This window comes from Antechinus flavipes, chromosome 5, assembly GCF_016432865.1.
Source record: "Antechinus flavipes isolate AdamAnt ecotype Samford, QLD, Australia chromosome 5, AdamAnt_v2, whole genome shotgun sequence".
NCBI classification, from domain to species: Eukaryota; Metazoa; Chordata; class Mammalia; order Dasyuromorphia; family Dasyuridae; genus Antechinus; species Antechinus flavipes.
Window position 1 is genome coordinate 102,274,611 of NC_067402.1, and position 26,663 is coordinate 102,301,273.

The window sequence follows — 26,663 nt, forward strand, 5'->3', positions numbered from 1 at the left end:
TATATTAACACATTGAGCTTCTATTTTTGACTAGTTTCAATGGTAAGCTTTTTGATATAGGTTTCTCTGTTTCTATTATCTCCTTTTGATATTACTTTTTTCCCCTGCAAATTGACTTGGAAACTAAATTCATTGGTCATTTATTTTGCTTACAGAAATTTATATAAGCCTATTCTTTGCTTCATGGTGTATCTCATGAAAATTCCACATATTACATTTTCTATTTGCCTAGTTTCCTTTCCTAAGATAATCCGTGCACATTTATATTTCCCATTATCACTTTATTTCTTCCTCCTATGGTTGTCATTTGAACCAATAAAGTTAGACCTTTTCACTTTGACTAAGTTAAACTATTTCTAACTTTAAAAATAATAATTTCATATTTTTGTGAGGTTTCTCAGTGGGTTAAACTTTCATTTAAAATATATTTGATAGCTAACATTTTACCTTTGAAGTAATTATTAAGGGTTTCCTTGTTTCTTTTTATTCTAATTCTTTAATTGTCATGAATATTTTTTCAGAATTTGCAGAAATTTTTTTTCTAAATTGGCAGAAGGTTTTTGAGCTTTATTTTTAGATTATTCTGAAATTAAAAAGTTAACTTCATTAATTAAGCAAAATGACAAGCAGTTGAATTTCTTTCAACATTTGTTTTTAAATGTGGAATTTGGCCCATGATTTTCCTGTTAATGCATTTATATATTCTGGTGTTTAAAACTTCTGGGTTTTGCACAAGTTAGGTTTGCTTTGTTTTATTTTTGTTTTTGCCTCACAGTTTGCTGTTTGTCTCCAAGTTCTTTGAACATCACCCAATACCGCAGGAGGAGGCCTCCTTAGGAGAGACCACCCTTACGTCGGGATCATCCCCTTCAGCACCCCCCTCAGATTCCATTGGGTATGATTCGACTACTGCTGTTCAGTGACATGCTATTTCAGAATTGGTCTTTGTCAGATTTTAGATGATTCTTTAAAATTTAACTTTGAATTGTTAACAAAATGAATTTTTTAAGCTAATTTCTTATTTTTATAATAAAGTAGGTATTTATGTGCATCAGGTTGAATGAGATTAAAACCGACATAGTATAATGTTTCAGGACCCTTTTCTCATCGATATGCTAATTAGAAAATATGTACTAAGTGCTTTGTAACAGGATAGTTTCTATGAGGAGTACATACAAAGTTTAATATGGTCCTTGCCCTTGGGAAGGTTATAGTTTGTTTAAGGAGGAAATATTAAGAATGTTAAATGAAAGAATGTTAAATAATGAAAGATCGTATGTTATTAAGTGCCTGACATAGGAGTTGAAACTATTTAGTATTGTGAGAGTTTAGAGAAGAAGGAGATAATTGGGAGTTGTTAGGATAGATTCACTTAGAAGGAAAAGGTTTGAGTTGGGCCTATAAGTCTGTGTAGGATCTAGTTAGAACATGGGTTTGTTAGATCATTTCAGATAAGAGAAACATTGTAAGCACAGAGACAAGTCGAGTATGCTACTTCCTTGGGATGATGTTAAGACTAGCTCTCTTAGGTCACATTCCTAAATTTAACTGCATGCTAAAGGCATTGTTTTTTTTAATCTTATCATTTGACCAAGCCTTTTACCTGACCAATTATTGATTTTCATTAATTCAGCCTATAATTTTTGAAGTTAACTGTATCTTGAGGTATCAGGTTACCACTCACTAGAGATCTTCAAAAAAGGGCTAGTTCATAATTTTTCTCATATATTTGGGGAGGGGTCTTGTTCAAAACCCCATTGGAATAGTGGTCTTTGAGGTTCCTTGTGATTCTGAGAGTCTGTGATATGGCAGACCTATTAGTCTAGGCAAGGAGAAAAGAGAGTTCGGGTTCAAAAGTAGGAATACAAAGTTATAAACAGACTTTGGTATTTAGATGCTACATGTGAAGGAAAAGAAATTATCATAATTCTGAGGACATATGTATAGGAGATAGTTTAAACAGGGGATCTCAGAAGTCAGAAAGAGAAGCAAATTTGGGTGAAAAGATGATAAATTTTCAGTGACTTACCACATTAACTCAATGTATGCAAGCTTTATTATACATTTTCATTCATGCTCTACCTTTTGCTTTGTCTTTTCTGGTTGCATAAATTAGGTTTAAAAATAAGCAGGTATTAATTTTAAATATTTATTAAGTAGCTAATACAATTGAATTTTATACTTGTTTTCTCCAGTACTGCTTGGATTAGAGCAGCAACTAACAATTGCTTTCTGGGTTGGTAATGTAATCCTCAGCCTTTTCCTTATTGCTACTTTTCTATAATTTATATTTTTGACATAACCTCTTTTAATACCTTTATTAAAACAATACTTTTTGTGCTTAATATTGGAGGAATATCCACAGTTTTTAGCATTCTTCTCAATTGACTATGTAATACATATTAACATGCCAAAAAGATTGAAGTAATATGCATCAATATGTTTAAAATTTTCTTTGACATTTACGAAATATACCATACTAGAAATGAACAGTCAGATCTGATTCTTCTGAAACAAATCCTACACGTGCTGTGATCTTTTCTTTTTGCAGTTGTTTTTTGGTCACTTTTGCACAGTTAAAGAAATCACAGTCTTTTGCCAATAATTAACTTGACTGACTATATCATACATTGTGAATAAGATCAAGGGGATTTGAGTAATCAAAAGGAATAAATGTAATTTCTTCAGTGTCCAGTTTAAGAAGTAGTTAAGCCAATATACATTATTTGCACTTCCAATATTTATTACATTAATTTTATCTTTCTCTATTGGGGGATATACTTTTAATTATTTTCCCAATTCTTATAGAATAATATGGAATAATATGTGTCACATCCCTCAGATTCAAATGACTTCATTATTGAAAATATTTTCCATGTGTTAGTTGCCAAAAATTATGCCTCCCTAGATAATTTGTGGCTGGGGATTGATCACAAGATCTTAGCACAAAGGTTCATGACAATCAGTCATTGTGAGTGTAACTTTTGCCTATATAAAACATGTATGGATGTATCTTGTGACTTGAGAATCCAAAAGGGAAGTCCAGGTAACTGCCATAGTACCAGTTTCCCCTTTGATGTAATCTTTTGTTGTAAGGAACTTCAGTTTTAAAATAGCCTTGATAATTTTAATTGTCCTATTAAATGACATGAATTAAATAATAGTGGCACTTAGTATTAAATTAAGAAACAATATTGGCAGTGAGCAGTGCAGTATAAATACAGTGATGCACTCTTTGTACCATCATTTATATCTGTTCCATTTGCTAATATTACCCCTGATACCTTGTTTCACACCATCAACTTTTAGGCACATTTACATTCACATCCCATAACACACCTGTGTGTTCCCATTGAGGTTCATTTTTTTGTTTCCAAATGCATTCCCCCAGTTGTTTTCTTTCTGATAGCTATAGATGATAATATTTCTTTCTGAACTTTCTTCAGTTCTCTTCTATATACTTAAGAAATGCTTCATTGACTTTTTAAATATGCTATTATTCTTCCCTGAATCTTCTCCTCCCTCATACTAAAAAGAAAAATACCAATAAAAATACACATCAAGTAAACATAGGATCAATGTCTAAAAACATGTCTTATTCTGCACTTTGAGTCCATCATTTTACTGTCAGAAGGTGGGCAATATGCTTAATTATCATTATAGTTCCTTTAGAGACATGATTAGGGATCTGCATTAATTGGAGATTTTAATTTTTTTCCAAGCTGTTTTTCTTTACATTGTTATTGCTGTGTAAATTGTTCATTTGGTTCTACTCCCTTCTCTCTTCATCATTTCAAGTTCCTAGTGTCTTTCATCATTTCTTTCTTAAGTTATCCTTTTGGGGGGGCTGCCTTCTAAAACAGCCATAAAGGCATTCTTACACCTCATGTGGTCTAACAATTTGTGTTCAGTTTCCTCTTACAACTAAGCCATTGTAATACCAGTTACAAATATCTTTTCACTGTAAACAGAACTTATTACAGAATTGAAATAGACCTTTCTGGCCAGCTAAGTCCAGCTGATGCCTAAAAGAGAATACACACACACACACACACACAATTTAGTCTTATCTGAAGGAGGAATCCATTACCTCCAGAAGTAATCCTTGCCACTTTTAAATAACTGTAATTGTTAGGAAGTTTTCTTGACATCTATATCCTTTGAAGAAATCAAACTTCTGAAGAGGTGCTTGTTTCTTCTTCCCCTGTTAAAAAATGTTTACAATACTTCATTATACAGCTTCTTCTAGTTCCTCAATATAAACTTACTTTTTTATCTTTCTCTGGACTTAGCTCTCTTTTCATCCAAAATGCCTTAAAATCCTCCAGAATTAAAAGTCCAAGAAAACTATCTGAGACTAGCAGTCTGAGAGTAGCAGGTCTCCTTTCCTAATGCCCACCAGCTTCTGGATAGCCTCTTGTACTGTTCTGGGATGGAAGAAGTCACTTATAGTTTTTCATCATATTTCTTAATCACTATTTGGTCAAGTGCAAAATTCAGGGTTTTGCTAGATTGGACAATTTACCTCTTGTTTAAGTAGTCATCTTGGCTGGAAGTCACAAGATGAGGCAATTGATACCCAAAATTCGTGGGTAACTTTCTCAGAGTCACACAGATAGAAAGCGCAAAAACTGCAGCTTGAATCTGTGAGTTCACTGACTCTTCTATCATATTTCTCCCTGTTTTATAGAAGGCAACAGAATTTATTTTGATACCCCCACCCTCAAGGGAAGTGTGGCTAAATAGAATTTTAGAGCAGCCATGCTTTAGAAGATTTCTTCTGTAGAGTTAAGGATCTTGAGACATGGAGCTTTGTCGGTTTTAATCCCAGTTTTTTCATCCTACAGGATTCAGTGTTCAGAACTCTTATTTTATATCATTAGGTCGAGTGACTTTCTGAAAGAGAAGAAAAAAATAGTACATTTACATAGACTTACTATGTTACAATAAATTCTGTATTTATAGTGCTAGGTTAGTAGGAATTTTAGTTAAAAGTTTGTGTAACAATTTCTTTGGCTAATTAAGAGTAACTACACACTCTAGGGCGTCCTTTATCTTAGTTGCCTCTCTCTTTAATGATGCATGGCATCATTGGCCTAGAATAATTGTATACCACATCTCAGAAGATCATTGTTAAAATGAGTTCTTAATAATTCTTTGACTGTGGCATGCACTGCTCACAATTCTAACAAGCTATGGATGCCTTTCTAACGGTAAGTCTTGCTTGCTCTACTAGCACAATTTGTGAACTACAAGGAAAATTCACTCTGACCTCTCTCATTGTTCATTGTGATATATATTTGTCTTCCATTCAGTTATACCTAAGGATGAGAAACTGTTATCTTAAATCACGGATATTTTATTTGCAACTTAGCTAACTTGTCCTGAGCAAATGAGGACAGCAAATAAGATGGCTAACCTCTCATCCAAAAAGACCCTTTATTGAGTTCAGGCCTTATAATACAGGGCTGTACTGATAGTAAAAAACTAAGCTCATATTGAATATAATCAAGATTTGTCTGAGAAGCAAGGTAATACCTTTCTTTTGGATAAAATAGAGATTGATGCTTTTTTTTTTTTTTTCCCCAAGAAGTAAAAGATTTGTCCCTCATTAAAAAGGTCAACCTTTTTTTTTTTTTTTTTTTTTTGCATATCACTGAACAGCAGGAGCAGCCACTTTGTTTCAAAAAATTTTTATAAATGTTTGAGACTAAAAATTAGTTACACATCAAAATTAGCTTGTATAACAATTTTCTGAAGATGATAGAGGTTAATAATAGCCTCTTTACTTTTGATTTGGTACTAGTGACGTGGATTATATTAATAGAATATTTCATTGATAAATCTAGTATTCAATTGAAGTTAGTTGTTTAGGATATTTTCCCCCTTTATTGCAAGAGTCCTTTCCTAAAAGCATACTTTTCTCCCGCTCAGAATTCTATATATCAACATGTTGTTAAAAGTCAGTGGGCCTGTTTTGTGCAAATTTATTAATATGATTATTCTTGCCCCATCTATTCATTTGGCTAACAGCATACAATTGTCCTCAAGAGTTCTCCTAGAAATGAAATTTCCATGACAAGCTCAAGTGGAATAAAGGATGATTTTAGACTAGCTTTAATTTGAATTGACTTTTCTAATGATTCTCACTAGGGCAGTAGTCATTTGTTCTAAGCATTACTGTCTGTTAGATGTTTTAATGGCAGCCTTAAATGAATTCGTTGTCTATTATAAGATATTAATTTTTATCTTCATAAACTGCATTACCTTTTTGCCCTCAAGTAGTATGGTCTGAAGAAGCAACACTGACTGGCTAGTGGCCTTTAAAATATCAAAGTATGGTTTATTTGGAAGTTGTTTACTACTTTTTGCTTCTTCTTCCTCCTTAAACATGTGTTAACTTCTGCTAAAACCTTCCCTCCTTCCAAACCCTCCCCTTTTTTAACTCATCTTCAAGACACTTAGATTGCCTTTACAGCATTCATGAAATGAAAGAATTTTCTTCAGCTTGAACAAATATTGTACAAAGATCACATATAATTAAGATTACATTTCTAATCCTGAAGTTGTCAATCAATATATTAATGCATTATCTACTATCATATTTTGGTACTTAGAAAGATGATTTTCTGTTATCATTTTGCATATTGGAAATCTGAAGCATGAGAAATTTAAGGAACATAAATGTTTATTCCATTTTTCTATCCTATTTTGCAATGAATGTTGGCTTAAGAAATGTTTCAGGTTGATTCCTTTCCCCTCAGCTCTAACATTCCAGATTTCCCTCTACTTTCTGTGTATGAAATACACAGAAATATAAGGAAGTTGAACATATCTCTAGTCTTATTCTAAATGAGTTTGTATCTCTTCTGTAGAGAATACAGACTGAATCTAAATTTCCTCTCCTTAATTATCTATTTTACTTCCTTTGATGACTTTCTTCCATTTTGTGCAACCCTTCAGGCTTCTGTATAATTTCCATACATAAACAAGGATATGTTTATATATAGATATATGCATACATGCACACACAACTCCTTGTCCTCCCCTCCACCCCATTATACACACACACACACACACACACACACACACACACACACACACACACCTCTTTTCTATCCCTGCTGACTCAGCTTTAATTCTGCTCCTTAATTTGCCTTGTTATTACTTAATTTCCCCCCATCTATGGATCCCTCCCTTGTCTCCCTTTACTTCTCCCTCCACTCATCCCTCCCCACTTATTTCATTATAGATTTTGGCGGGTTCTATCCCCTTCCTGGTATATATGTGGTGTTGACGATTTAGTCTAATTCCAATGTGAGTAGGTTTTCAGAACTATGAGCCCTCCTTCTCCCTGTAATGCCATTGTATGTATTTTTACTCTGTACCTCATTTGTATAACATAATTACTATTTTTACCTTCTATCCAATTGATGATATCAGTCTTAAGCATATGGTATACATTTCCATGTAAAAAACAATTTATCCATGTTAAGTTCATTGAAATTGATCTTTGAAATTAGTTCTTATATGTTAAATTTTCTATTGAGTTAGGGTTTGGTTGAAAGAAAATCCTGAAAATCTGCAAGTTAGTTGAATGTCTTTTGTTTTTCCATATATATTTTTGGCCACAGGCCTAATTTTTTTGATTGCATATGATTCCAGGACCTGTAATCTTTTATTGTGGCTGCTGATAAGCTCTGTACAATTCTAATTGCAGCTCCAGCATATTTAAATTGTTTTTTTCTTGTTGTTGTTGTTTTTGCAAAAATTTTTTCTCTAATCTGAGGGTTTTGAAATGTGGCAATAATATTCCTATGTGTTTTCCATAAAAGATTTCTTTGAGATCATGACTGGTGAATTTTTTCTATTTCTACTTTTCCTTCATGTTCTATCATTCCAGGACAATTTTCTTGGATTATTTCTTACATTATTATGTTTAGGTTCTTTTTTTGGACACAACTTTCAAGTAGTGTCATTATTCTTATATTTTTCTCTTCTTGATTCATTCTCCAGACCTGTTGTTTTTCACATACTGTTCTTTTTTCATTCTTTTTATTCTGTTTTGTTATTTCTTGGTCTCCTATAGCCTCATTGGCTTTCCCTTTCCCAATTCTAATGTTTAGAGTTATTTTCATCTTTCGAGTTGGTTAATTTTTTTTTTTCATAATCTTATTTTTCTTGGATGGCTTTTATTTATTTTTAGCTTTTCCTCAATGTCTCTCATTTGATTTTTAAATTCTTTTTAGAGTTCTTCTATAAATTCTCTCTGGGCAGAGAGCTATTTTATGTTACTCTTTGGGGTAGAAGAAGCTTTTTTTCACTTGAGTCTCCTCTGATGATGAACCCTGATCTTCCCTATTCCCATTGTGAGTTTCTATGATTGAGTTCTTTCTTTTTTGCCCATTCATTTTTTTAAGGAGAAATATTAGTATAATCCCCTCTAATTATGGGGTGAAGGATAGTGTTTTTGCCTTTATTTAAGCTCTTACCTCTGACCAGGAAACCCAAACCCAGGGTGTCCCCCTGCTGCAAGTCCCCTCAGCATTCCTGCCTCCCCTGCCTCTGTACTTAGCCAGTGGGTTGGATCCTTTTCACCCAAGGTTGAATCTCAGCAGCACAGCGGGACCTGGCATTCTTAATTAGCCAAGGCTCCTTCCACCATCCCAGACCCAAATCCTGATTCCACAGTCCAGGAGGTGATGTCTGTAGTTCCTGCTGAAGCTCTCCACTGAATGTTTCTGTGGAGCTAGTCCAGAGGTGTTTGCACTTCACAGTGCTTAATCATCAACTTGGGATCTCTCTTTAGATCTTCTTGGATTGTACTAGGAGAACTCCTGGTCTGCCCCAAGACTTCTGGATTTTTCACCAGTGTGTGTTCACCCTGAGGCACAAAGTTCTGTTTGTGGGGGAAATCTGGAGAACTTGAAATTTAACAGCCTACTCCATCACCTTCCCAAAATCCTCCCCGACAATCATTTCATATTAGCAGTTGAGCACAATATCTACGTATTGATCTGCTGTGTCATTGTTGAGACTGTAGACTTCCCACAACTTTCTTCTCTGTCTCTTAAGTACAGAATATTCTGCCTTGTTTCACGGGCTTCAGCATGGTTCTTAAGGATTTATGGGTTGTAAGGAAGATTCAGGTACTCTCCTCTCTCCATACCTCGTGTCCTCTTTCCCTCAGAGAAGAGGAAGCAAAGCGGGCGAGAAGACAACAAGGAAGGGATCTATGGGTGGCAGGAGGGTAAGAATAGCAAGGCAGGTTAGAAAAAGAGTTAAATTAGAGGAATTCCTCACATTTCTTTAAAGCTCTACACAATGTCAGAGTAAGGAAAAAAGGAAAGAGCAAGTGTTTATTAAGTGCCGGTTATGTCCTAGGCACTCTGCTGAATGCTTTACAAATATCTCATTTATTACAAGCATATGTGGTATCATCAGGAAGAAGCTATTATATTCCTATTTTCATTTTGCCATATGAAGAGTGAATTATTCTGTACCTTCTGGAATAGGGAGTATATCCTGGTGTCAGGAATGTCAAAAAGCTCAGGCATACATCATGCTTGCAAGCCCAAGATTTATATTCCTCTACACTGCAGGGATCCTCAAATTTTTTAAATAGGGGGCCACTTCACTGTCCCTCAGACTGTTGGAGGGCCGGACTATAGTAAAAACAAAACCTTTGTTTTGTGGACCTTTAAATAAAGAAACTTCATAGCCCTGGGTGAGGGGGATAAACATCCTCAGCTGCCGCATCTGGTCTGCGGGCCGTGGTTTGAGGACCCCTGCTCTACAGGATGCGGTCAAAGTTCTTTTTTTAAAAATTCCTATTTTCTTAGCCCTCTATTTTCCTACCTCCCATAATATATTTCCTGACATTAGTGATTTCTAGCATTATAAAAATTATATAGATAACTAGATATAGATAATTATATAGTTAGCTATTTTCTCTGAGTACAGAATTAAAAATAGCAACTGGTGACCATAGATGATTTCTTGCTAGCCTAGGAATCTACTAATGTAATCAGGCAGAATCCTGAAGGCTTCTCCTTAAGGTACTGAGCAAAGCTTCCTTCTGAAGATTAATTGTGGTTGTGAAAAATTTCATTAAACTGTTACTTAATGGTAATGATTTTAAAATGTTCTCTCAACTTTGATTACATTTGAGAATATAAAGACAAAGAAGTGTCCGCTGTTCCATTTTAGAATCTGAGTTAGCATGCATAGTAGCTTTGAATCTTATTTTCCAAACTTGATTTTCCAGGCCCCCACTTCCATCGCCTTCAAAATCCATTCCAATCCCACAGCCCTTTCGACCAGCAGATGAGGATCATCGGAACCAGTTTGGGCAGCGTGACAGGTCCTCATCAGCTCCCAATGTGCATATAAACACAATAGAGCCTGTCAACATTGATGTAAGTATTCAGTATTTTTAGAGTCACAACAAACTGAATTATCCTTTTTAATGTATTGTATTAATTGTAGAGGGAAAGAACATTTTTCAATAATCAAAGATCAGAAAAATTTCATAAATGTAAGTCCATTACTGATTAATGCTTTAAACTAGTTATAATGCTCTTTATTCTTACAAGTCATTCCCTGTAGTCTCTACTCAAGAAGCTCTTCTTACTTTGTGGTCATTATGAAACAAACATCACTATAACTAATATACTTTAAAAAGTAATTTTAAATTGTTTCATTTAATTGTATTTATCTTTCATCTTTTACATGAGCACACCCTTGTGGTGGTGTACTCAAAGTACATTTTTGTACAGATAAATATATCCCCAGGAGGTAATTATTGATTTAGCTCCTATATAGCCATGGACACCTTCTTTCTTCAATAATTCATCTTAATCCATTCAAACAAATATCTTCTCCTTATGACATGCTTCACCAAATTATAATGCTATGAGCCAAGCACCTGGAGAAGAAAGATCCAGGGGAGAACCTGTCTACCACCTGGTCTGGAATCCACTTGTAACAACTAGCCTCGGATCTGGCATGCTCAAGTCTGATATTTTTTCTCACTTCTGTCACTTGCCATCTTTTTCATAGCTTCCCAAGCATTTGTCTCCTTTGTCAGAAAAGAATGTAGTTTCCTTACTTTGTCTCGTTCCTTCCAGTTCCCCACTTTTCTTTCCTCACTAGCTGTCCTTGTATTTACCTCCCCCTCCCAAACAAACAAACAAACAAACCCAGAACAGCTCACTACTACTATAGGTTAAATTTAATTCAAAACATTACAGAAAAAACATACAGGATGAGGCCAGAAATAGGAAATGTGGCCAGAAGTATGTGAGTTATGAGGCTTCTTCTGTTGTGTTAATTTTGTTCCTTTTTACAATTGGAAATTCAACCTTGCCCTTTTCTTAGATGTCCTTCTGCTTGGTCTTCTTACTTTCACCTTCTAGCTACTATATAGGATTAAAAAGATAGATCAATTTCTCATCTAAGAAGCCAACCCCACCGTGAAGCATGGATTTTTTTCTGCACTGTCCCTGTCGATTCATACAGCTTTTACTTAAGCATATCCAGGGTTGAAAAACCCATTATTCCCCAGTACATCTTTGTTCCACTCTAGGTTTTAGACTTTTCCTATTGCAAAGACTTTTTCCTTATGTTCACCCAAAATTCGCCCATTTCTGCCCATTGGGCTCTGTTCTGAGGTTCTTTGAAAGCAATGAAAATAAATCTAATTCTTACGCAAAATTATTAATCCTTTAAATATTGAAAAGCTGCTTTTTACCTTCTCCCCCAAGTCATCTCTTTTTTCAAGTTAAATATCCCAATTTTCTTCCAAGATCTTCATTTGATGAGATTTCTAGTCCTCTTCCTATCTTGGTAATCATATTTTGATAAGTCCTGATTCAGTGTCCTTCTATATCATGGAACCCAGAAGTTAGCACAGTACTCCAGATGTACTCCAGATCAGGGTCACATGCAGCAGAATTATTGGGTCTCTTGCTATAGACATTATATTTCTATTAACACAGCTAAAAATTGAATTAAAATTGTGGCTTATTGATTGAACTTGTAGTCCACTAAAATCCATATTTTTCAGGTGAACTACTTTATAGCTGTGCTTTATTCTTGTCTTCCCCCACACAATACTTGTGTGATTGATTTGTTGAACCTAAGAGTAAGACTAAAGTTATCTCTCTTAAATTTACTTTTGCTAATATCAGCCTGCCATTCAGATTTTTCAAGATATTTTTTAGATCTGATTTCTATTATCGAATGAATCAATTGTTTTATCCAACTTTTTGCCAATCACATAACTTGATGAGCATACCATCCATGTGATTTCATTTTTTTTTTCTAAAAAACACCCTCTCATTCCAAGTTGTATAATGTAAAAACACATTTGCCAAGTGTTTTGAGTTTAGAACCTGTAGTGGATATCTCTACCTTCTATCCTCTCCCTCCCCATTTCTTTACTCCAAGACTGCTCTTCCGTCGCCTAAATGAATAGTAAGCTCTCTTTTCTCCAACTGTACTTATCCACCTATTTAGTCACAACATTTTTCTTTCATCAAACCTGGGATTTCATTGGTGTCTAAGGATACATGAGGAGGAATTTCCTGGACCCATCCCTGTGGGTGCCTTGTCTGCAAATTGATAGTGCCGAGAATGGCCACTGGCCTGCAGCCATTATGCATTAAAGGGAAAACTCGAATTTTTTCACTGTGCTCTACTCTCTCCTTCCCAGAATCAGTTTAATGGCTGTTTGTTATCTGCAGGATAAGATTTAAGCTCTGTAGCTTGACTTTCAGTGCATGCGCTATATCCTAGCCTCAACTTAACTCTTTAGTTATATCTCATGTTACAAGATCCTTTTATTTAAAGCAAATTGACACTTTCAATTGATTTTGAACACCTGAAATACAAAATCTATATTAACCTGATCTCTTATCAATAGGTTCATGTTAGGAATTGTTTTTTCTATTGGGTGACATCTTCTAAGAGGTCAATCAACCTTTGGATTTTAAGTTTATGAAATCAAACTGGCCTAATTTTAATAAGTCCAGCTACTAATGATATTTAGAGGGAAATGCATTTTTTTATAATTTTTTTATCTTTAACATACAATCAAAGTAAATACACATTATTATTTATTTATAGGACTTGATTAGAGACCAAGGGTTACGGGGTGATGGAGGTAAGTAGTCATTTTAATTTTGCAAGAGAATTTGGGAAAAAAAATGCAATTGCTTTGCTGCCTCTATCCTTTTTTACTGGCTCGTTTCATGAAACACAGACACAGAGAGAAATGTGTAGAGAAAGCCAAATTTGTCAGCTTTACTTTTGTATAATATTTATGCATTTGTTCTGATAAAATATGTATTAATTCATCTGGGTAAAGTGAGCACATAAAAGAAAGAAATTTAAATCTCCTATCAATTATTTTGAAATATTTTCACATGGAGAATTCTGCTTGCTTTATTGATCTGTAATCATCTTCAAAGTGTAATTATTAAACTTCCCTTTGGAATATTTCTTTTTTAAACTTGATTATCGGGCTTTCTGATAATCAGAATTTCTCCTGATAACTGCTATCTTCATATTAATATGTCCTGGAAATTTTCTAACCTCCCTCAATATTTCAGCCAATTTGTAGAATGCCAAGTGACTAGGAGAGATAGAACAGTATTTATGACTTCCTCTTGTCTTCCTGAAAAAAGCATAAAGTGTATATGTGTTATAGCATAGGTAACTGGGCAGATGTTCAGGTATCCCTTGGAGTAATTCACTTCTGCCTAAAAATGAAGCAGACAAGTTAAATTCAAACCCATTGCAACCTGGCACTGATTGCAGTATCCACTTATAAATTTGGAGGCTAATGAAAATATTCATTATAATAATATTTCTCATAAAATATTGCCCAAAGGATCATCTTGTTACCTATCAAGATCTGTTTTTAGTCTTCTAAATGAGCATAGTTAATTGAATGCTTTTAAAGCTATACACAAATATCTCTTAATATGGCCTCTTTATTTTGATTTGCTATATACTTTCAGCAGGATATCTAAAATCTTTTCTATCCAAATCCACTGTATAATTGTATTTTGTTGTACTGCTTCTTCACCTTTAAAACTAAAAAAGTGCTGGATCCCCTTACCTTGTAGCTTTTAAAGTGGCTAAGATAGAGAATTTTTTTTTGTTTGTTTGTTATTCTGTGAACCCACCAGATAATGTTGTTGCCAGTTTGACTTTCATATGTCTTGATAACTGTGGCTTTTGAGAATTTTCCCCAATACATCCAGCATTTAAATGTTGCGATCATGTTGGCATCACAAAGCTATTAACCTAGTCATTAAAAAGTGCCTGCTTAGTACCTAAAATTAAATGGTAATTTTTACCCTTCATATTAAGTTGCTTTGGGTTCGGGGAGGATTTTTTGGTTTATTTGTTTTAGTTATTGGGATTTTATAAAAATAAATATTTATTTGTTGTTTTTTTTTTAATGACCAAAATTATTCTGTTAAGCAGGCTTCGAGTCATCTTATTTATTCCCCATGACTTCTTTCATTTCTTCTGTGTGTCTGTCTTCCTGTCTCTGCCTGCTCCTTTCTTTCTCTCTCTAACAGCCCCCTTGAACCAACTGATGCGCTGTCTTCGGAAATACCAATCCCGGACTCCCAGTCCCCTCCTACATTCTGTCCCCAGTGAAATAGTGTTTGATTTTGAGCCTGGCCCAGTGTTCAGAGGTAGTTGGGCTCTTCTTTCTTGTTTTCACACCACCCTAAACCCCCCAAAATAAATAAATAAAAATCACAAATGCTGTTTGTGCCTCACCCTCACAGCGTGTGTTTGTAAGTGTGAGAGTTTTCAGAGAAATAAAAAAACTCAATTTTCTGCTTGGCCTGGCTGGAATGCTCTGAATGTGCTTCTTATACATATTCACTACCACTAGCTTTCTGTATGTTGTCTGACATAAACTTTTAAAAGCAAGGAAATTCTGAGCTGAAGTTTCCATGTTGTTTTTACCTTGTAACTATTGGTCACATTTATTGCAAATTTTTCTCAACAGGAACTAAGATTCCTATATGGTAGAGGCCTTCAGTCTGAATTCCTTTGATTTTAATTCATTTAAGTGACATCTTTGTGGTGATTAATGTTTTCATTTGTATTTTAGCAGTCATATTCTATGAAAATGTAAATGAAATAAATTATTCAGGAACACATTATTAAGACTGATTTTTTTTGAGTGATTCTCTGATCAACAATATTAATGCTCTGTGCTATCGAAAATAGAATTTTATAAAGCTCTTAAAAACAAGGTACTGAGCAGAAATGAAAGTTTTTGTACCTGATTATACTTAATGTACTTAAGAAAACTTAAGTTTCTGTTCTTTGGTTATATACTATGTAATGTTAGATTCAGCATTTATTCTGGAGAGAGAGAGGAGCAGCATGTTTTTACACTATAAAAAGTGAGATAACATTTCATGTCATTCCTCCATATTTCAAGCACTGTGGATACATTTATTTTAATACATCTAATGGTACAAAATTGGTATAGATATATTACTGTATTTAATCTAAAAGACAAAATAGTGAGGCTTAATATAGTGTAGTAGATAGAAAGAGCACTTCTATAAAGTCCAGGAAGATCTGGTTTCACGTTCCACCTCAGACATATGTTGACTATGCGGCCCTGAGCAAGTTAGTAAACTTATTGCCCCAAGCAACTCTTAAGAGTGTAAGAAACAAAATTTTTGCTCATGTATATTGGTAAAGGGAGTTTCCTTACTGGGATTGCCCTATACCAATAATTTCATGGGAGGACATACAGCTTAGTACAGTAAGAATCAAAAGACCAATTGAATTCTGGCGATTCACTTAATCCTGCTTCCCCAATCTATAAAATGGATATAATACTTGTTCTGCCCTTGTCAGAGTTGTTCCCAGGAAAGCTCTTTGTAAATGTAAAATATTAAATAATTGTGTGTTGTTTTTCAAAGATTTTGTTAAAAGGTATTGCTTACTTGGGACTATTAATTTGTGCTTCAACATTAAGTTTGTTTTAGACTTTATAATCATTTTCCTACTTCTTGGAAAGTATGCAGAATTTACTGAGAAAAATTAGTTAATTAATGTAGTTGCTTAGAGGAGTTTGTCAGCTGAACATCCTCAAGCAATTGAGCCTGTTTGTTGCAGAAGTTATATTTAGATAGATTAGACCAATTTCAATCATTGTTTTGTTCTTTCGGAGAATTGAATATAAAAGATGAGCTGACCAAATTCTTACATAGACTTAATCTTTGACTAATGTTACTGTTATTTTTGACTTTTGTACTAGATTGAAGTATAACTTTTCTACTAATAACAGTAAACATCTTAAGAAGTATCTCCCTCAAGCCTTTTTTTTTTTTTTTTTTTTGGAAGGGGGGAGAGCTATAAAGAGGGATTAACTTGAGCTGTGTTACCAAGTAATTATCCATATGACAAGAACTCAGAAAGACCTTTTAAGATGTTTAATCTCCAACTTTAAACTAAGGAGAATGTTGTGAGAAAATATCAGTACTACTATACTTTTAAAATAGGGGACTAGAGCACCCCAAGCCAGATTCAAAAAGACTAGATTTGGCTTATTGACATGACCTCAGAACCACTTTCCTACTACCTTTTCCCGTAGTTTCCCATATCCCTTTTTAAAAGGGGGGGAGGGGTATTTTAATGGTTTCCTCTTGAATAAACTTGACAGGCTCTTGGATATGTTCCAAAGATGCTGCTGCCAGAATCTAGTGGATCTTTGAGCTTCACTAGTGAGTGCAAATTTTCTCTCAAGTTCTTGCATATGAATCATTTTTTCAGAAGGAGTGTGTAGCTAGGATTCCCTTCAGTGAGAAACAATTTGCATTAGCAGTAATTTAACAACAAAGGCATGGAATTTGTATTATTAAGTTTTAATCATTTATAAAGGAATTTTGTTTTGTTTGGGTTTTTTTGACCAACAAAACCTACTTGACTTTGTGTATACCATTAACTTTACAAATAAATAAAGAATCCCTCTCAGTGTTTAACAAACCCCAGGGAGTCAGTAAAATTCATAGTGGCTTAGCTTATTAAAGTATAGTGTATTTCTTTGGATTAAATATTTTATATTTCTAGATAGCATAAAGAAACAAATGATTTTTTAAAAAGAATTAAAGCTATCACAAGCACATTGTCCCGTCTTTTGTGATCTGTGCCTTTTAAATTAGATTGGATATCCCAAATATTTGGAACATGACAGATTTTTTTTTTTATTGCAACTAGTTTTCTCCTGCCAGGAAATAGACATATAATTTGTTATTTTCATTAGTATTAGTTGCTTTTTTTTTAATTTAAAGAAAAGTTTTACCCAGACTCATCATGGAGCTTATTTGGTAAGAATTACATAAATACATTAAAACATGAATATTCCTCTAAGACATGGAGATACTGCATCTTTAAACAGGTCTTAAATTTCTTAATATTTTTTAAGAACAATATGTTTGATTTGCCTTTAATGGATGCATTTTTTAAAAAAATGATTTAGGATCTACTACAGGGTTGTCTGCCACTCCTCCTGCTTCCTTGCCTGGATCTCTAACTAATGTGAAAGCATTACAAAAATCTCCAGGACCTCAGCGTGAAAGAAAATCTTCATCATCTTCTGAAGACAGGAATAGAATGGTAGGATAAAAAGTTATCTTTCTACTTTTCTCCAGTTTTTCTTTTTTTTTTTTGGGGGGGGGGAAGCCATGTAGTGACAGCTTAAAAGAAGGATAGACATTTGCTATTAATCTTGTTGCATTATTAGTATCCAAGTAACATCTGACAGAAATTAGTTTCTGTACATGTCACTGGTTTTGCTTCAGGCAATAACCAAAATAATTTAAATTAATTGTAGTCATTTAAAAATTATTCAAATGTGCTGATTTGGTCTTCTGTGATACCCAATTTCTATTGTACCAAAAATTGTCTTTGAACTAATGATCTTTTGGTAAAGAAATTATTTCTGAATGTCTGATTGCTGTTCCTACCTCTGTCATGGCTGAGGCAAAGGTATTGGTAGCTGAGGAAGGAGACCTGTTGTTTCTGATAATTTAATAGTAGGAAGAGGGAAAAGGGAATAACATTGTGTAGATGTTTACTTAAGAGCTTGTATGGCCTGTTTTGCTTGGGAAAAGGATGCTTCAGACAAGGTAAATTTAAAAAAAAAACTCCTTAAGACACATTGTAATGGGGAGGGAGAGTATAGGATTGTGGGGTAAAATTGATCTTGATATGTTAGATTTAATTATTTATGTTTAAGAAATTAGTATTAAAGTAACAGTTCATTTTGTATATCCCAACACTGATTTGATTAATGTTTTTTGAGTGCCCTAATACGAAATTATAAATCAGATATTGCTAATTCTGATGGTAAAAAAAAAAAATTATACTTTAAATCCCTTTACATATCATATCATTACCAGACTTAGGCAGGTCTGAAGATTCATTTTCTTTATTATGAATGAATCTGATTTTATATTATTTTATTGAATTTTATTTAGAAAACCCTTGGTCGACGGGACTCAAGTGATGATTGGGAAATTCCAGATGGGCAGATTACAGTTGGACAAAGGATAGGATCTGGATCATTTGGAACGGTCTACAAGGGGAAATGGCATGGTATGTAAGCATTAGAATAAAATTTAGCTTTTAAGTTTTTACTATTGCATGGTTTTGAAATCTTTTGTGAAAAGTGCTAATGTGAGTATTATTTATTTTATCCTTTGGCATATCACTCAGTGGAATTCTCCAAAGATTTGTTTGTTTGTTTTTAAACTACAAGGAATAAAAATAAATTATAGATTCATGATATGAATACACTTTCCTACCTTTTATTAAAGCATAATTCAAAGTGATTTTCGAAAGTTGATTCATATATGAAAAACCTCAAGCTGATCTCAAATACAAATTCATAGCAAATTGTTTTGTTTTCAATGTACCTGGTCACTCTAATGGAGATGTTAAGCTACATTAAAAACCAGAATTGAACATCTAAATCTGTATCAATGATTCCTTTCCTAGGTAAAATCAATTTCCTAGGTAAAAATTTATATAAAAGTAACAGATGAGATAGATTGTTATTTGAACGTAAAGTAATCCATAAATTGCAAAAGCCTTAAAAATTGCACTGCTAAAAAGTTGGTTTCAGTTTCCTTGTTTTTCAGGCAACATGGATATAAATCTGAAATTTTTTGCTTCAGCATAATCCAATGTTAACTGCATTTCTTTTTATCTGTAGAAGTTAACCACTCTTGAAAATTGCTTAGAATGTAACTGACAAAACTGAATTCCCAATAACTTAAACAATTTAAAATTATCTGGCATGCATATCTCTCATTGGTTGGGTTTCTCTCCCCTCCCCACCTCCCCCAGAAAATAAGAAAATTTAAGCTATTAGGGTGCAGAGCAGCTGGGTGGCACAGTGGACACAGTGGATAGGGCACTGGCCCTGGAGTCAGAAGGACTCAAGTTTAAATCTGTTCTCAGATGCTTCCTAGCTGTGTGACCCTGGGCAAGTCACTTTAACCTCGATTATTTCCTAAAAAACAACCAACGGAACAAAAGGAAGGTGTAATTTACAACCGCATTTCCTAATGATGTGGATTTTAGCAGGTCTATGGTGACTGATGAATATTTCCAACCATTCTTCTCTTTTTAAAAATACTTTTCTCTTGGGATGACAATTATTTCTAGGTGATGTAGCTGTGAAAATGTTGAATGTGACAGCACCCACACCTCAGCAGTTACAGGCCTTCAAAAATGAAGTAGGAGTGCTCAGGTGAGCATTATGTAAATTATTTTCCAGGGAATTAAGATGCTTGCCATGATGTGTTTCCTATTATTTATTGGCTTTGCAGTTTTTCCTCCCTCCTCCCTAAGCATAGGAGTCCCCTCTCTACTAAGCCTTCATCTTTTTTCTCTATGTACTTTCTTCTTTGGTTCTTATCCATTCGCTTAAGATTCACTTCTCATTTTGACATAAATGAGCCCTCCCAATTCTGTATGTTCAATCCTAATAAGTTCTCTTCTGCACCCCAGTCTTCCAGAGCTCTCCATCTGTTTTCTGGATGTTTGCACCTGGCTGGATGTTCTACAGGCATCTCAGATGCAGGGTGTCCCCAATTCAATGCATCCTTCTTCTCCCCTACTTCCTCTAATCCTACTGATACTTCTTCCACCTTTAACTAGTTCTCTTGAAGACGGCACCATCCTCCCAGTCACTGACATGCAAACACTCAAGACTCCTTTGCCCCTCCTATATTCCATTTTCGTTGGTCTTGTCAAGTCTGCTCCATAGCACCTCATATTCATCCCTGTTTCCATTCAGGTAATTCTTCATTCTTGTCCAGGTGTCTCTCACTCTCCTCTGTCTTCCTTCATTGTTCACCTTGCCACCAGTCTTTCCATTCTGAAGTCCATTCTTCAACACCAAAATAATCTTTTTGAAGCCAGGTCTGACTATGCAAATTCACTTCACTTCATTTTTTTCACTTCATTTCATTTTACTTTTAAAAGTACTTATCAAATGTCTAGTGTATGCCAAGCATCAGACTTAAATATACTGAGAATGCTACAGTTGTTCTCAAGGAACTAACAATTTACCACAGGGCTGCAACATGCACACAGAGAAGTAATCACCAGGTACTGGAAAAAATTACCCAGAAACTACAGTGGGAGCAGGGGAAAACTAACAACTTGGGGAATTAGGAAAGACCTATTGAAATCAGGGTCATTTGAATCAAGCCATAAAGGGAGTTAGGGACTCAAGAAGTGGAGATGATAAAGGAAAGATCATTCCAGTTTATAGTATAGTGCTGAGGTCTTAGAAGGTGGAAAGCAACAGCAGACAGACCAGTTTGACCAGAATATAGAATGTATGAGACAAAGTCATGTTTGAATAGCATGAAAAAAACGGATTGGAGCAAGATTGTAAAAAACCTTTAAGTACCAGAGGTGTTTGTGTTTTATCCTAGAGGCAATATTAAATAGTTAAAGCTCTTGAGCAAGTTGATACTGTTGTCAGATCTGCAAGTCTCAGGTGTGAGAGAAGTTTGAGTAAAGAAATGCAATGGTCATTGCCCTAAAGAAGCTTACATCCTAATGAAGAAACAATATTTATGGAGTGAGGTAAAAAACCAAACATGTACAGAGGAGAAGCTATCACCAGAGAGGCAGTCCAGCACCTGAGAGACCTAGGAAGAGCCTTTATATAGAAGATGGATTTGAGCAGAGTCTTGACAGAAGACAAGAAGGGCAGCAGTCCAGGTGTGGAGGACAACCAGTGCAAATTCATAACTAAGAGGTAGAATGTTTTTTTTGAGGAGCTGCAAGGAAAATAGTGTCCCTATGATGCATTGTTGGTGGAGTTGTGAATGAATCCAACCATTCTGGAGAGCAATCTGGAATTATGCCCAAAAAATTATCAAATTGTGCATACCCTTTGATCCAGCAGTGCTACTACTGGGCTTATATCCCAAAGAGATACTAAAGAAGGGAAAGGGACCTGTATGTGCCAAAATGTTTGTGGAAGCCCTGTTTGTAGTGGCTAGAAACTGGAAACTGAATGGATGCCCATCAATTGGAGAATGGCTGGGTAAATTGCGGTATATGAATGTTATGGAATATTATTATTAAGAAATGACCAGCAGGATGAATACAGAGAGGCTTGGAGAGACCTACATGGACTGATGCTGAGTGAAATGAGCAGAACCAGGAGATTATTATATACCTCAACAACGATATTGTATGAGGATGTATTCTGATGGAAGTGGATTTCTTTGACAAAAAGAAGATCTAACTGAGTTTCAATTGATAAATGATGGACAGAAGCAGCTATACCCAAAGAAAGAACACTGGGAAACGAATGTGAACTATTTGCATTTTTGTTTTTCTTCCCGGGTTATTTTTACCTTCTGAATCCAATTCTCCCTGTGCAACAAGAGAACTGTTCTGTTCTGCAAACATATACTGTATCTAGGATATACTGCAACATATCTAACATATATAGGACTGCTTGCCATCTAGGGGAGGGGGTGGAGGGAGGGAGGGGAAAAATTGGAACAGAAACGAGTGCAAGGGATAATGCTTTAAAAAAAATTACCCTGGCATGGATTCTGTCAATATAAAGTTATTATTAAATAAAATTTTTTAAAAATAGTGTCCCTAGATGGGGAAGGGCCTGGATTATGAAAACTTTTAAAAAGTCAAATCAAGAATAAATAATGTTTTCTAGGAATTTGATTGTGAAAAAATGAACGAGATAGAAGACAGTAGATTGAGGAACAATATGGATAAGTTAAGGTTGTTTATAGACATGATTGATCTAAGCATGTTTGTAGGTGTTTGAAATAACCCATTGTAGACAGAGAACTTGAAAATTGGAGAGATGGAGAAGCTATCCAAGGAGTGAGTTCCTAGAGTAAGGGAAAGGGATGTGATGACAGGGAGGCATAGAGGGACTTCAGCTTTCCCAGGTTGCTGGGCAGTGCGTGTGTGGAGCACTGAGCCTGGAACCAGATTGAGAGTGAATACAGCTGGCCTTGGAAAAGGCCCTGAGCTTTGCCCCCATGTCCTTCTCTCATAAAATGGAGGTACAAAGAAACTCTTGTCAGGGTTGTGGAGAGAATCAAATGAGATATTTGTAAAGGACTTTGCAAATCTTAAATTGCCATGTAAATGTTTGCTCTCATTGTTAGAATAAAATGTAAACTTAGCCTACTGTCTGAAACCTAGGGGAAGAGGATAGGTTTCTGAGTCTACAAATCTAGGTTTGAATCTTCTCCTCTTACCATGTAGATGACCTTGAGCAAGTCATTTAACTTGGTAGGGTCTGAAGGGCAGGAACTCCCGGACCCTGGAGCTCATGAGCTCCTATTCTTCTAGCCAGACTGGATGATCCGTCATGTCTGAGAGCTCGGCATCTGCCTTCCTGCATTTACCAGAGCTGTCCTCGAGCTTGGGGGAAATTTCTTCCCCCACACAGCCTTCAGCATCCTCATCTTCAGGGCATGGCTTTTTTTGAAGCTGTCCTTTATTACCTTCAGTTTTGTAAATACTTTCTCCTTCCTCCCCTATTAGCAGAGATTTTGGATCTTTTCTTTGCCTTTGCTGTGGTTACACTTCTCACTGCTGTATGCTGTATCCTCATCTTACCATCTCCCTTACAATAGAATGTCACATTCATGAAGACAAGAACCTTCTAACATTGCCTTTGTGTCCTCAGTACCACCTAGAAAAGGATGCTGCTGTTGAAAGTGTTTAATCAGGAAAAGCAAGGAGTGCTAAGCCCCGCAAAAAGAAGCAAAGGTGTAACGGTTTCTTGAACTAGCTAAAAAAAAAAAGTCTTCTGATGTTGTTTATACCCCAAAAGTTCAGGTTGGAGTTGTAAAGCATTGGTCTTCCTTCATATCCACAGCTATTAGTGCTTTTTGCCTCAGAACCATTATTTTATATTTGCTTTGTATGTTTTGTATTTCTTTCTTTCTCTATTGTTTTCCCCTTATGCCTGTCCTTTACTTCGCCCCTTGATGAATGTAAGTTCTTTGAGGATCAAGAACTATTTCATTTTTTTCTTGGTAGTACTAGCAAAGAGCCTGACATATAGTAGAGGTTCAGTAAATATTCATTGAATTGAATTTTAAAAAATTTTTTTTGCAGGAAAACACGACATGTGAATATCCTACTCTTTATGGGCTATTCAACAAAACCACAGTTAGCCATTGTTACACAGTGGTGTGAAGGCTCCAGTTTATATCACCATCTACATATCATTGAGACCAAATTTGAGATGATCAAGCTAATAGATATTGCACGGCAAACAGCACAAGGCATGGAGTAAGTATTTCTTTGTTAAAACTCTTTGAGTTAACTTGGAAAGAATATTTTAAACACACTTTACATATTTGGGCTAAAAGCATTCTTTTAGCCCAGTGATTTGACCAGCACTTTGAGTTGTTGAGTCCATGTATTATAATATTTTATCTCATATGCTCTAAAATATTAACAATAGTTCCCTATAATATTTATCTTAATTTTTATAATCTCTTACAGTGACAGAATTCAAACTGTTACTGAAAACATAGCTGTGGATTATATTTAATAAGCAATGTTTTTAACTCTAAAGCTAAGAATTCAAAAAAATAAGATCAGGTTTCTTTGAAAGTATACAATACTTAAAATTCTTAAGTATTCTAAATTGTTTTGATAATGTTATTCTTTCAAATAAGTTTTTCTTTATTTTTATTGATGCCAAACTTTGGCTCTTACATAGTATTTTTTCCAGGAATGTCTTAACCTTAACAAAGATTTTAAAAGGGGAAAAAGAAAAAAGTTGAGCAAAATCAACCAACATATCAGCTGTGTCTGATATTACATACAACATTCATGCCTGTAGTCCCCTACCTTCACAATGAAGAGAGGGAAGTACATTTTTTCCATTCTGCTCCAGAGTCAAACTTTGTCATTTTGATTTCTTATTTTTCACATAAATATCCATTGATATGTATCAATCAATGGATATTTCTTCTTTTCTTATAATTTTTATTTTGTACTTAGCAGCTAATTGGAAAGGATACTTTTAAGAAACTATTGGGAGAATAAAATAGGAAGCATAATCTTGAAAGATTATTTATAATTTTTAATTTAAACAAAGAGTGGTAATTTAAAATCAAAGAGTTGAGTTAAATGGAAATTTTAAAACCAAGAGCTTAAATAAGAAGCTTTAATTTAAGTACAACAAATTATAATACCTTAGAAGCTACAGATAGGTGATTGGAAAAGTATACCAGTATGTTTTTAAATTAGAATTAATGATATATTTATACTAGTCTCATCAAGGTCTGACTTGGATATGGGTTAATCACCACTGAATCCTCATGGACTATCTTTTACTGAACTGACACTTCAGTGTAGACAATTTCCAGTTGGCTTAAAATATATTAGCTATACAATGGTATTTGTGAATTACAAATTATAAAGAATTTACTTAAGCTTCTTTTTAATGAGATTTAAGTGTGAGATAACTTGTCTTGACTTTTGCTAAGGTAGGATTTTATGTTTTCAGCATAACACCTTCATTATACTAGGTCTAGTTATATGGTAAGACATTAGTCACCAGAGCTATTTCTTTGCATTATGTCCCTGTCACCTCTACTAGATTTTTTTTGTCATTCAGGACCTGCTATTAAAAAAGATAAGGTCTAATATGTGTTTTATTATCTGCACCAGAATTTTGTTTCTCAAATCTGTTTGTCTTTTAAGTTGATTCTTCCATTCAACTTCTCTTTTACAATTCTTACCCTCATACTCAGGAACTTCAGTCTACACAATAATGTTCCCGCAACACATCACCAACCCCTTCAACTTCCATGACCTTCATCTTTATCTCAGAAATCCATGGCCCTGAGATTTAAATCTTATTAACATCTCTATGTGACTTTTCCATGATCTTTAATTCTGAAATACACCTCTCTACTCCTAACCTTCTGCCTTACTTTTGCTGAAAATTATTTGTCCTCTTCATTTGTAGTCCTTTCATTCCTCCCTGATCTCCTGATCTAGCATCCCCTTTTCCAACTTCACTTTCTAACCTATCTTTTCAATCTTACTCCATATTATTCCCAAATAATCCTAGTTGAACTGTTCCTTATTTGTTTATTCCCTTTTTCATTAACCTTCACCTCTATATAATATTAGTTTGCATGTACCATTATTCCCTTCCCTCCTCTTAAAACCCCTTCTGCCTTGGAAGACTTTCTGTCTTCCTCCCAGTTTATTAAAATCTCATTCTTCATAAAGAATTCTGATCTCTACTATGAGTGATCACAGCTTCAGAGTACTCATAAGGAATCTTGCCATATATATCTCTTGCCAGGAGTTGTGGTTTCAAAGAATAGAATTAAACATATATTTTGGGCCATAAAAATATATATAGATTTGTTTTTCTTAATCTGGTTTATTTGTTACAAAAATGTTATTATTTTGGGTAAAGAAAAGAGAGATAAGAGAAAAACTGCCAATAGCATTGATAAAAGCAAGAATTATAAGAGGATCTTTGAAGCATTTTTTAAATGCATAGAGGAAAATTGTAGAAATTCAGAAGAAGCCCACAGATAGGCTAGCTTTGATTTCATTTAATACTGTTAAAAAATGTGTATATAATATATAATGATCTTTTCACATATGAACCTCTTTTTCTCTTTTTTTGTATGTGGAAAGTCAGAGTTGACCTAAAGTATAGAGAGAATGGGATATAGACTCAGGAGGATATTTAAGAAGTCTCCTTGCCTTCAAATGAATAACAAATGTTAAAGCTTTGTAACTATAGAGATTCAAAGCCACTCTGACTTGTACCTGTCAGTGAGGGCTTATAAAATAAACATTAGACTATAATGATAGAAGCCAATTCAGAGATGAAGATTTGACCCTAAAAAAAAAAGGAGTATTAAAGCTGGGATGGAAAGGAGTAAGGAACTCACCAAAAGGTGAAACAAGGAACATAAATGTCTTCTGTCACGTATTCCAATGCTGTTTGTCAGCCAAACATAAATCTCAGAAAGCAAGTAAAAATGACTTTTAAGTTTGCCAGGTTTGTTCTTGATTTAGATTTATAAATAAGTTACTCACTTAACAGAACT

General features: G+C 34.6%; 1 protein-coding gene across 3 annotated transcripts in view; it reads left to right on the plus strand.

Annotated features, from left to right (window-relative positions):
* Window positions 1–26,663, plus strand: part of BRAF (B-Raf proto-oncogene, serine/threonine kinase) — a 151,520-nt gene that overhangs the window by 92,490 nt on the left and 32,367 nt on the right. Inside the window, exons 7-14 of one of the 3 annotated variants that reach the window (XM_051963535.1) lie at window positions 776–895; window positions 10,268–10,418; window positions 13,129–13,165; window positions 14,595–14,714; window positions 17,531–17,667; window positions 18,531–18,648; window positions 19,723–19,807; window positions 23,686–23,862. In XM_051963535.1, coding sequence (XP_051819495.1) covers window positions 776–895; window positions 10,268–10,418; window positions 13,129–13,165; window positions 14,595–14,714; window positions 17,531–17,667; window positions 18,531–18,648; window positions 19,723–19,807; window positions 23,686–23,862 — 945 coding nt within the window. The remainder of the gene's footprint in view (window positions 1–775; window positions 896–10,267; window positions 10,419–13,128; window positions 13,166–14,594; window positions 14,715–17,530; window positions 17,668–18,530; window positions 18,649–19,722; window positions 19,808–23,685; window positions 23,863–26,663) is intronic. The other 2 variants (XM_051963533.1, XM_051963534.1) reach the window with 2 other exon arrangements.